Here is a 12,422-nt window from a genome sequence, read left to right on the forward strand (position 1 = left end):
GAAGAATGTTCTCATCCATGTAGTGTATTTTATAAAATAAATGCCTATTTTAAGATTAAATTTACTTCAAAAATGTATCAAGCCATATAATGCATAATGTAATCTTTTCCATCCAGCGCTGTCACCACACTTGATTTCTGCATAGTAGCAAAAATTATTCCTTCTCATTCCATCCTCCAGCTTCATTTCTCCTTTTTCTTACATCTACATTTCAACTGTTCCCACTACAGTCTTGGTCTTCTTTTCTTTCCACTTCCATTCCATCTTCCTTTCTGTTTCACCAATGCAAGCCAACCGCTACGTGCACTATCTCTTCTGAGACCTCTGAGGATACTAATGCTTTATAGGCACAGTTCCATACTCTGCCTCCCACATCTCACCCCAGCCAGTGCCTCTCCTTTTTCTGTGCCTTGTTCCATGGCGCTCCTCTCCTGCCGTCTTCTTCCCTTCTCATTCTGACTACAGCAAGCATATTACGTCCAAAACATCAGCAGAAAAAAAAAGACATATGTCTTTAGAGGCTGCAGCTCATCAGATCTGTTTTAAATGTCTGCAGTAAGTTTTGATTAATTTTGCCCTGGGGCAGTTATTTCAATTGACTGTGAAGTATGGATGTCTGGCTCTGACAAGGTAGAGTGGACCTTGAAAGAGAGAATAATTCCACCTTGCATTTCCAAAACTCTGCTAACAATTCCTTAACTCTTTGGTAATTTCACTGCTGATTCTCAAGTATAGTTGCCTGGGCCTGTAACCTGTACAAGATGTTCAGCTGGAACTTCCTCTAGATCTTGGTTATGACTAAAACATTCTGTTTCTCCATTTTTTTTCTACATAGTCTCTAAGATATGGCCACATCCAAGCTACAACTATCTTGCATCTTTCAGACTGTCCATTCCCAGTAAATGTCATCCTATCCTATTTGTTCAGAATGCAGTCATAAAGATAAGTTTCTCATTCTTCCTGTTCAGCCACCTTATTTGCTCATTACAGGTCTTCCTGGAGATATATCTGTCATATCAAATGTAAGCAGCAGGTTGAAGGCCTTGAAAGTGAAGACAGCTTATTGACACCCTGCCTATTATTTTTCATCTATAGGATGCCAGCATCACCTACTTATTAAATTCTCAAATAATCAGCTGCATGTCTTGTTTCCTTTTTCGCAGGTGATACCAGATGGCTAGGGGATATAAGGAGAGACTCTTGTAAGTGTATATCCATGAAATGATCTCCTTCAAGGCCAACCTTAACATTCTGCTTTCTTGTACATTGGTCATGGTTAGAGAACTAGTATGCCAAAACACTGCCTAGCACATAAACAATACTGTCTCATTGCATCCTTACAACTGCAAAGTTATTACATCTAACTGGACAAAATGCAGTAAAGGGGAGAGACACCTTAGCTGGCTCTAGCTGAGTTAATTCAGACAGTGGAAACACAGCTGTGACCAGCTAATTAGCTCTCCTCTGAAGTAGCTGAAAAGCAGAGCTAAATTAGTTAGGATGAGTGCAAAGGTTATGTATCTCTTGGGTACCAGAGGTATTTCTGACACAATACTGTGCCATGCAAACCTACACACGGAGCTTGTACAGGCTTTTTCTGTTGATACCTGTTTCAGTTTCGATGCTGCAGCACCAACTCTCCTCTTTACTATATATATTCACAAGTCTTTTCATACAGGCGGAAGGTCTGTCTAGTAGAATCTGAAGACTGGATGCAGCTGGATGTGATGTTTTCCTGTCAGGCTTTTATTGCCTCATCTCTTAAAAGGGGTGGGGAGGTGGGGATGCAATACAAAAGCTACAGTACAAAATGAAAATGGTCCAGAATGGCAGACTAAGGAATATGGGTGATCTGAGGTCCTTGCTCCACTACATGTACTTTGCATTAGCTTGTTTCCAGTATCCTAGACTGCCAACTCTATATGACAAAGGATCGTGCAATATAGACATCGGTTCTCCATCGCACTGGAGTTTTGTGAGGACAGAGTCATTAAAGACCTTAAGTTCTTCACTACAATAGTATTGAGGCCATCCACCTCAATCCTACATTCCTTATTTTGGAAGCGTTGAGGAAAATTCATCGATTACATTTTCCAAAACATCACATGAACTTCAGCCTTCAGGGTGCCGTACTGTATGCTCAACATTGACAATCAGGCAGATGCTAAACAGAAAAATAAAAGCTAGCTGGAGGTATATATTTTTAACTCTTATGTTTCTATGTTTCTTTGAAAATAAAAACCATAAAAAATTGGTAAATACTATTGGGCAAGGAGTTAAAAGTGGATTTCTGAAGCTGGATTCCTAAACTTAAGTGGAGATTCTTAAATAAGAATTCTGTTCTCCAGGCTACAGATATTAACATTTAATTTTATACTAGAAAACACTCACCTCTATGCATGTGAAAATGAGTCTAAAGGATTAGGTCTCGAGCAGCTTTAAAAAACTGGAGTGTGTGATACCTGAGAGAGAAGTACCATGAGCTGAACTTTCAGGTTTTTCAGGCTGTGAATTAAATTTTTGCAGTTAAAAAACAAAAACTTGCTCTATGTGCCTGATGGTAATGGCTCCATCCCTGAGCTTTTTCCATGTAGTGAAAGACACATTTACCGACCAAACTGGCAATTTCCAGCCCCATGCTTTTTCCATGTTTTTGGAAGGGAAAGTTCGAGATAATAAGATAGATTTCAAACTCGGAGATGAAGTGGCAAAGCTGCACTTTCTTTCAAACCTCCCTCTCCTCTTCCCCCAATGTCTCATAATAGATGCAATACCAGCTTTTTTTTTTCTATTTTTGAGCCATTTGTGCTATGCGTACCCTGAACGCAGAAATTATCAGATGCTGGAAGGGGATTTTGCACATACAATAACAATATAACCAAATTCTCACACCACACTCAACACAATACTGACTGTTTCTGTGAAGGAAGCAAGAATCAAGCCTGCACCTACCCACTCAGAAGAGATTCAACAGCCTGACATAAGGCAACATATGACTCAAATCCCAGAAGCAGCAGTTATCATCTAAAGAATGATACCTCCAGCACAGTCTTCTTTTCCTTAAACCTTATGCATGAACTCTGATTACGTGAAACACATTGCAGTGTTTGCTTTAAGTTACTATTTAACTACATATCAGATTCTTTTTAACAAATTTGCTTTCTTGACTATTTATAGAGTAAGAATATGTGTGACTAATTTGTTAAAAATATGAACACTGTTTGGACTATATTTTACAGTATTTGTCCGGGTTTACACATGAAGATTTAAACCAGCAGCTTTAATGAAAACTTGTTTTCAAACTAGCTATTGTAGGTGGCCATGTGACTGTAAAACACAAGAGAGTAAAGTTTCAACTATAACATCTGTCTTAGATGTTACTGAGTACCCAACAAAATAAACAAGATAACAATTCAGCTGAATTCACCCACTGAATAAGCAATGGATGAGAAAACGTATGCAGTTCAAGAACAGACTTTCAAAGCAAAGTGGTAGAGTTTTTTAGAGATGTTTGTCATGTCTATTCCCTGAGAATATTATTTGGCTCATACAACCAGCAGAATATTCTCTGGAAACTGAGAGCGCAACTGGGAGTAACATCCCAGCATGTGCAAGACATTTTGTTCATAAAGCTCTAGAGGAAACTCTCAAGACAAATAGTAAGCCAGCTATGGGTGGTCTTCAGAACTTGAAGGGGAATGTGTTAAGAGTAGTACTGGACTGGACAACATACCTAACGGGGTTAACACATGCACTTAAATTTGTACTATGGGTTCAGTACATGCATAGTCACATCCACTCATCCATGCTGGAAGGCAGCAAGTACAGCATATTGTAAGAATATAAGTTTCCTGTTCATTTCAAACAGGCAGCATGCCAAGTTTAATGTCAATCTGCATTTTTCTCATACAAATTGGGAAAGTAGAAATTACAGATATTTTCAGCCAAACAACATGCTAACCAATATTTGCCCTTATTACACCAATTTACACAGTTTAAGCAGCTAAATGTAAAATATGAAATGTTCTTTGATGTTTCAACAGCAACGAGGAAAAAGGAATGGACTGTAAGTGTCACACGTCATAAAACAATGCAACCCACGCTGTCAGATGTGCTTATTTCCCTTTAATTTGTAATTCTTCTTGTCATATAGTTGAACAAACCCAAATCTGAGCACCTAGTCACTAAAGGGTCATTAAAATATACAATTATGACAAATGCAATACGGAGTAGATTTCTGGAAGTCGTAAGAAAAATCTCGCCGACCTTCACAAAAACAACAAAAAAATCCATTTTTTAAAGACTTAAGGTTAAAGAGTTCAGACCAAAGTTATTTCGCATATCTGTTTTTAATTTTTGCAACAGATGCACTTTACAGCTGCCCTCCCAAAATCAATATTGTTGACATTTCAGACTGAGCCCTGTCTAATCAAGCAAGAAGCCTTCTAAATTATTATTATTTTTAGAAATCTTTATGTGGATGCTGTCCATAATGAGTGAAGTCATGGTTTAATGTTTATAGTCCTGATACGGTTGTACATCAAATGCCAGCGTAATGATAATTTTACAATAAGATCTCTGTTGCACTATTAGCAACACTCTACAGGACTGAAGAAAACCTGAAGCATTTGTGCTAGTGCTGATCACAGATTCCAGAGTAAAAATAACTACCTCAGTCTGGAACATTTAACAAACCACATTTTTCCAACTAAAATAACAGTGTATGCATCTGTTAGGTTTTAACACCCATTTTAGGAACTCTATACAAAATAAACATGGGGTCAGGTAACCTAAGGACAAAGTAAAATTTGTGGGCCAAGGAATTTAAAAGCAAACAGTGTGATTTGAAAAGGTGAAAAGCTTTTTATTTTTATTTTTTTTCCAAATGCAGTTAATTTCAGCTTTTCAGCAGAATCCCAGTAAAGTTCAAAACTGGCCAACAGATAACTTTAAAACAGGGCAACTGCAGTTTCGGTGCTAATTAACAGCCTCAGTCACTTTCATGAAACTCCATTGGCTCTTGATTTACGTGTCTGTACTATAAAGTCTCTGACCCGATTCCTAAAGCCAAAATAAAATGCAGTCTGTGCAGCAAACTGAAATCTCCCTGGAGTCACACAGTAATGCAATGTTTCAGTCAAAAGTTTTTAGGATTTATGTGTTAATAACACCATGCTGAGGAGCTAGTTACAGAGATGTGCTTGAACATATGCCATGGTCATTAGATCACTCATTTGTTTGTATACAGATCTCAGATCTTAGGCTAATTTTAGCTGGACTTATATGATCCTGCCAGACTCACTGTCCCTAGCCATGCTAATTGCTCAGCACTCTGCTCCAGCTGACTTACCTTTTTCACTGTCTGCGAATTACTGACAGGGAGGAAGCAGTGAGTGGTGCTTGTGGAGACCTCCTTATATCTTCCTTGCTGTGTTGTAGTCTGTTTGTTTGGTGAAATCCCATTAACAACTGCTGAAAGAAAGCTGCTGGTCATGAGAGGACTCAGGGTCTGGCAAAACAGACAGATGGCCACCACTAAGGCAAGAAGGAAGGGACGAGGGCGGCAAAGTCTGCGACACCTGGGGACTTGTCCACAAACCATGGCCTCTCCACCGTCCTCACTTCACCCTTCGGCACATTGCAGATGCAGTCAAAGTGGCCTCTTTTTGCCAGGATAAAAAAGGCAAAGGCACGTATTTTCCAAAACTAGTCAGTTTTCTCCATTTCTACTTCTGAATTCTTTCATGGTGCCTGGCAAGAAGTCACAGCTTCCAAAGGAGCAGAGGTCTGTAAGAACCTTCCCATGAGGGATACAGGAACAACCTGTGAAAAAACAAGAAGTGAACAGCAGTAAACAACACAGTGTCACAAGAGGGTTTGTAAAAAGCCATACTGAGCTTTCTATACGGCATTCTTTATAGAACAGACCTGCAGGCAAACAGGTGAGGAGGAGAAATCTTCTCCCCTAACTTGGCAGAAGGAACTATTCAGCCACGCAATAGTATCCAAGAAAGCAAGAGGTTAAAGCTTAACATATCCTGTCCACAGCTGAAAAGAATAAGAGAGTATACCAACTTTGTGAACAATCGTTTGCTGTTTTTTCTCTCTTGCATTCTCAATTCCCACTTTGTTTTTACAGTTTCCTTCATTCCAGTCCTTTTAAATTGCCTCTTTCCTGTCAGCATGCACAGCTCTCTCTCTTTAAATGATCATTTATCTGAAAACTGACAGGCTATGAAGATTTCCCTTTGCATTTGTTTTGTCCGGATTGCGAGTTCAAAGTTATGTTTACTTACTCAGTTCTTATCCTGTTAGAAGTTTTCCATTCTCCTCTAATGGGCTGCTGATTAAAACCACTTGGAACAACCCTGGCTCATGATCCCAGCTCGTCTCACACACTCAGAAGGCAGGCACACGCACATACACACACCATCTGAAGCCAGTTGGACCACAGATTTCATATAAATAAAGGCTGGGCTGCACAGAGGGTGGGGCTAAGTTAGCTCTGAGCAGGCACAGGGTTTGGAGACACAGCATGAGATCCAGATCAGGAACAAGAGGTGTCCTTGCTCACACTGCATGCCTCAAAGCCACCATCACTGCAGTTTTTAGAAATCTGCTGTTACAGCAATGAATCTAATTGAAACAATAATAATATCTTACAGACAGTAAAAATCTAAGCGCTACCTGCAATATTATAATCCGAATTAACAAAAATGTTATAAAAGGAAGCAGGTTTACTTCCTAAGTATCTCTGACAAAGCAGTTGTCAGTAATTTTCCATGGTATATATAATATTTCATAGCAGTATATAAATAAAAACTTCTTACTAATGTTAAAGAGGGAAGGAAAGGAGGGCAGACAAAAATACTCCAGTGAAAGCACTTGGTATCTAAGTCACAGAAGATCTTAGTTACTACTTCCCCCTGCCGACACAGGACAGGGACGAGACAGATAGGAACAGTTGAGGGACTCAATGTTATCTTTATAGACCTAAACTTCTCATATAATAAAGTTCATCTTGCTAAAAATATCTATATTCTATTCAGCAATTTTATCCTCTATTCTTAGTTATTTTTGAAAAGAAAGAGTTCTTCCAGCACTGCCTTATATGTGAGAAAAGAGTGCTGGTCAGTTATGATAATCCTGGGCCAACCTACACAATACGACAGTGACAGCAGCACTAGCAATTTAGATGCCTATATACAGCAGTGAGGACAACAGCACATATATGTTTGATTTGTTGGTGTTCATTCAGCTTTCAAATTCTTTTTTTTCTGAGCTAAAGCCATCAATTTGCACATATAAAAAAAGGCTGTGCAAGTGATTCAACAACTCAGGCAGAACTTCAGCTGTCATATACACTGCATTTTAGTTCTCTGTCTGCTGCTATTTAAATCACTCTTCCCTGTTGGGAGTTGTCTGAATTTAACTCCTAGGCCATCCTGAGCAGGAAAGGAGTACAAAACTTGCCTCTACTCTCCAGTGATGAAAGCTTTCCATCCACACAGAAACTGCCATCTGTGTCTCCAGAGACATGCTGCTCACGTTCCCTCCTTTCCAGCACACCAGGTCACATCCTCAGGCCCTGCTCCAACCAGCCTGTGCTGCAAAGCAGTTGACAAGCCACCAAGCCACCAAGCCACCATGGAAAACCATGGGCTCCCTGCAGCTGACTTCAGGGTAGAATATGCCGTACAATGGAGAGTGATACATCAAAGGAGTAGTGCAGAGACACTACAGCCAGCCTGGGAGCTATAGTCACCCCATAAACAGAGGAGAAGAGCACAGGAGAGTTGTTTTATTGTTTTAAGAGATTGTCCTGTGGTTTTTGGCACGCTTTGACTTCTGGGCCCATAACCACTGGCATTTGCGGGGTTGTCAATTTCTCCCAAATATTTAGTGAGGGGATTTTAGCCAGAGCTTCCCATGCTATTGCTGGAGAACTTGATCAAATCACTTATAAAGATTTGGATTAAGGATTGCCTCATGATACGGAGATCATAGGCCCTTCCTAAAGCCCCACATTAGACCAAAGTAATTCTGTACCTCTTCTACCCCACTCCCTTAGTTACCTTCAGCCCAGCAAGGAGCTATGCACTCTCTCCTGTCCTACGCCATTTTTCCCTCCCGTTCATAAGTGGGAGTTTTAACTTTATGTTTTCCTCACCTGTCTCAGAGCCACTTCATCCTGCCTGCAGCCCCAAGATCCCTCATAGGCCCAGAGTTTTCAGAACAAGCTGATGGCTTTTACTCGTTTACTGCCTCAAGACAGATATTCCGAAAATAAAAGAGGGAAGGGAGATCAGCAGAAGCCAAACTGATCACTCCACCTCCTGGATACTTCTGGAGGTCAGCCTTCTGTTTCTCCACTTTTTCAAGATGTTTCAAGGAGCGAGCTAGCTTTTTCTGCCTTATGTTTTGTGGTTTATTTTCCTGACAATAGCATGTAATGCACATTTCTTAAGCTGTAAATAGGTTTCCTATTTCTAGCTCAATCACAGCTAGAGTGCAGTGAACATGACTCCTATCATCTTTTTCATCAGGTTTCCAACATGTCCCTGGGCTTAAATGTCTACTGGCTTACTTGAATGCATTCTGACACTACAGAAATTAAGGTAGGATTATTGCAAATGCAGACTAATTCCCCTGACGTTAACTACTCAGTTAGGAAAAGGATATGAGTGGTCAGAGTCAGGCCTCCTCAGTCCCATACTCATAAGAAAGTACTTCAGTACATACTATTGAAAAAACTTTAGAAGGTAAGTAGCTGTAAGTTCAGAAATAGCTGGTGGCTATTTTATATGTAAACTCACAGGTATATGTACATATTTCAAAGTTCTCAGCAGAAAGCTGCAACTCTCCTCTGTCGCACATGTGGCACAAATTTGGGATTAATTTTCTGTTTGGGATTAATTTTCTGTTTAAGATTCCTGGACCTCTTCCTTCCTATGACTGCCTCCACTGCACAGATTCAGGGCTCTCTGGCCTGCTTACCGTGCTGTGTTCCTTCCTCTGCTGCTCACTCAGGACTTCTTGCCTGGATGCTGCCTACAGCAGGCGGCCGCTGTCCTGTTCTGCATAAAGCAAGGGAGCTCAGGTCCTGCAGAGATCACTTCTGTTAAAAACAACCAACCATGACTGTCAAAGAGTGATCTCTGGTGCCTGCAGCCAGAATCCCAACTACATCTGCATCATCTGGAATAGACTATAAGTGTTCAAAGGTACTGTGACACTGACAAAAGGAGAGGAAAATCACGAAACTTGCTAAAAATTGCAAGAGACTACGATCTGAAAGGACTTAGCCAATATGCCATGCAGGCATGTAATGTGCATCATTCACCATCACTGGGGTTTTAAAACAGCTAAGCTTATATTCCCACATTTTCTGTTTTGCCCAAGTCTCTGTCAGCGTGAAAGCTAGGGACCACTGAAGAGTAATTCAGATGGCCTAAGTAGTGACCTGGACAGGTAATTGCCAGGAGCTAGCCAAAAGGAAAATACTAGGCACAGAAAGTTAGCAGGAATTTATGGCTAGCTGAATATATCCACTATGTGCAAGCTTAACTTCACTCAGCGATCTAACATGAATCACTCTGCAACTCTGAATAAAGTTAAGTCTATGTGTAAGTGCATGTAAGATCGGGACTTGGTATAATAAGAACCATTTTGCCCCAATAATTTCACTATATAAAGTCTGCCAAGGAGAAATTATGTCTAAAAACCTATTGAGAATTGCTGTTTTCTAGAACAAGATTCAAATTTCAAACTGTAGAATCCTAATAACCATTTCAGTGATAAATAAGGTCACATGAAAAATAAGCTCAAACAGATGATTTGTAAATGAACTGGTCATCAAGCCTTTGCAGTCATGTTTATCACCTTGACAGTACAGACCTGTATGCAATTTTCATTGTATATGGTCAACTCTAGTTTCTTTTTTATTTTCCAGCTTGCCAAAAACTATGCCAAGGGCCATAAATTCCCACTGACTTTAAATACAGGATATAAGGTCTATGAACAATAAGCATTAACAGCACTGTAAATATGCAAGCAAAACATCTATTAAACTGTGCTGAAGAAAGCCTATCAAGCCACACCCTCTATGATTTTTCATTTCACCCTGAATTCAATCCACATTACAATCAGATTTACATGTGTCTTTAATCCTGTGTGTGGTCCCATTACGAGCAGTGAATGAAGAAGACTGGCACAGAGTAACAGAGTGAAGAAAACAGGAGTAATATATTTCATTACTCTTCTGCAGATTGGAAGATTCAATACAATTACTGAAATTTAAATTAAACCCAGCATGGAAAAACCCAGACTTTATCCCCTTTTCTCATGCATAGAGCCCTGTAGGCCCTAATGACTTTGTAATTTTGTTTTAAAGAACGCTCTAGAGAAAAAGGATTCACGCCTTAATCCCACTTTGGCTTGACTGTTTGTTCTTGGCTCACAATGAAGGCAGGCTAGAAGAGAAGACTCTGCAAATCCTTGGGAAGCAAAATAGTTGATGTTAATGGAAGAGAAGTTCTAGAGGAGGCTCCTCTTTTTGTTTTGCTTTTTATTATTGTTTGATTTATTTAATCTTTTGTGGCTATGTAAATGGAAGCAAATGATCTCAACTACACAAGCAGATGCGTTCATTTATCTGACCAAAGGACGTACACTCCATTTTAGACCTTTACTCTGCAAATTTTTAGCAGTTCATTAAGCGCTGTGACATTGTTTCATGTTCCGCGCCAAGAAAGATGCCCTTAGATCTTCAGTTCCGTGGGCGTATCAGCCAGTCCAGTAACTGCCTGCCACTGAAAGGGGAAAGTCTTGCTTGTCCTTTAGCCTCTCCTCCTTACCTCTGCTCCTCATCTTTTCCTTCCTTGGTACTCTGTCTCCTCTTCCCTTGTGGTTGTGCTTCTCAGAGCCTTCCCTGAGAAAAAACTGTGCAGCTGGGCTGGTTTTCTGCCAGGTTAGTGAGTTGCATCAGCTCTTGGAGAAGTCCAGTGGGCGCCAGCACTGGTACAAGCTAAACAGCAGGAGAACGTGAGTAAGAGAGCATGGAAAAACAGGGGGGTGGAACAGGACTTCACCTTTTAGCCAGCAGCAAGCTTGATATTCAGATCATCAGATCTGAATCAGATTGTGCTGAAGCCACCCCAGCTTCCCTAAAGTTTTAAGTTTGATCCTACTGAGTTACTTGTTTAGAGAGATACCTTTGTATCCCAGCCTTTACCACTATCTTTTGGCAGAATGATGACAATGAAACACAAATACTATTTTTTGTAATAGTTGTCTGCTTGACATGAGGGTTAGGAAAAGCAGCTGAAGACCAATGTCTTATAAAAGGCAAATTTGTATGTCAGGAGGAAGAAATAGATCAGTTAATTCTTTGGTCCTTCCTTTCTCCGCTCTCAGGAGAAGAAACTCTTCTGTGTCTTCCTACATACTTTTTCTAATGTCAGCTCTGTCTGCCCTCAAAATCATTCTTTTCTTTTAACACAGGGAATTGTCCCTCGTTTTAGGTGATCCAGGCCCTTCTTACTGGCTTTTCATTCCCCAGTTACATTCTCTAGGCTTACTATATGGAAAATATTTGCAGAAATACTTTCCTACTTTCTCATGCACTCTTGCTGCAAGCAGAGCTGTTCACTGTCTTTTACCTGCTGAAGGGCTCTAAATGCACTTTATGTGCTCTATAGCGGTATCATCTTGCAGTTCTTTCTTGCTGCTCATATTCAAGCAAAAGTGAATGGAAATGACCAGTAGGAAGAAACTGAATAACAGTATCATCACCTTAGTCCTAGTCACTCAGTGCCTGCTCAAACGTTTGCAATGGAGGCTACCTGTTCGGCTCACCAATTGTTCCATGTATTGGGACATCCTCCTCCCACCAGGCACTTTTCCTCCACCCCCAGCACCAATTCAGAAAAGCTTTCAGAACTCAGAATGAGAAGGGGAGGAGAGGGATAGCAAGTGGTGAGCATTCCTGTTGGGGAACTACTGTGAAGAGGAAGGCGCAACCACTAAGCCAGGGATCCGATATGACCAGAGGACATTTCTTAAAGAGCTTCCTAAACAGTGGGAATGTGTGGAACTGCTGTAAGCCAGACAGTCACTGAGTTACTGGAATTAAAGCAGCAAATCTGAAGGAAAGGACCAGTCTGTAAGGGCAGTTAGAAGGGGAAAGAAGCATTCCTCTTCTAAGAACAATCGCTTTTGCTTCTAATGTCTCACATCCTGCATTTTGTCTGTTTTTTAAAACAAAAGTTAACTGTTCCAGTTTCTGTTCCAGTAAAACCCAAATACAAAATTGAAATGTCATAATCTTCTGGGTCCTGTCAAAAGGTCTTTCATTTCTTTTGTGAAAACTAAACTATTTCATTGTCACAACCCCTCTTCAGTTTAGTTTGGCCTTACCATGT

The 12,422-nt window shown here is 40.3% G+C and overlaps 1 protein-coding gene across 4 annotated transcripts in view; it reads right to left on the reverse strand.

Moving 5' to 3' along the window:
- The window catches only part of CPED1 (cadherin like and PC-esterase domain containing 1), a 151,194-nt gene extending 144,757 nt beyond the window's left edge, over nt 1–6,437 (reverse strand). For 2 of the 4 annotated variants that reach the window (XM_009687314.2, XM_009687318.2), the window contains exons 1-2: nt 6,297–6,437; nt 5,351–5,823 (exon numbers count right to left, since the gene is read on the reverse strand). In XM_009687314.2, the coding sequence (XP_009685609.1) occupies nt 5,351–5,602 (252 nt within the window). In that variant the 5' untranslated portion in view covers nt 5,603–5,823; nt 6,297–6,437. Of the gene's footprint in view, nt 1–5,350; nt 5,824–5,928; nt 6,242–6,296 lie in introns of those variants that run through there. The other 2 variants (XM_009687316.2, XM_009687317.2) reach the window with 2 other exon arrangements.
- Between the last annotated feature and the right edge of the window lie 5,985 nt (nt 6,438–12,422).

Source organism: Struthio camelus, chromosome 1 (genome assembly GCF_040807025.1).
Source record: "Struthio camelus isolate bStrCam1 chromosome 1, bStrCam1.hap1, whole genome shotgun sequence".
NCBI lineage: Eukaryota > Metazoa > Chordata > Aves > Struthioniformes > Struthionidae > Struthio > Struthio camelus.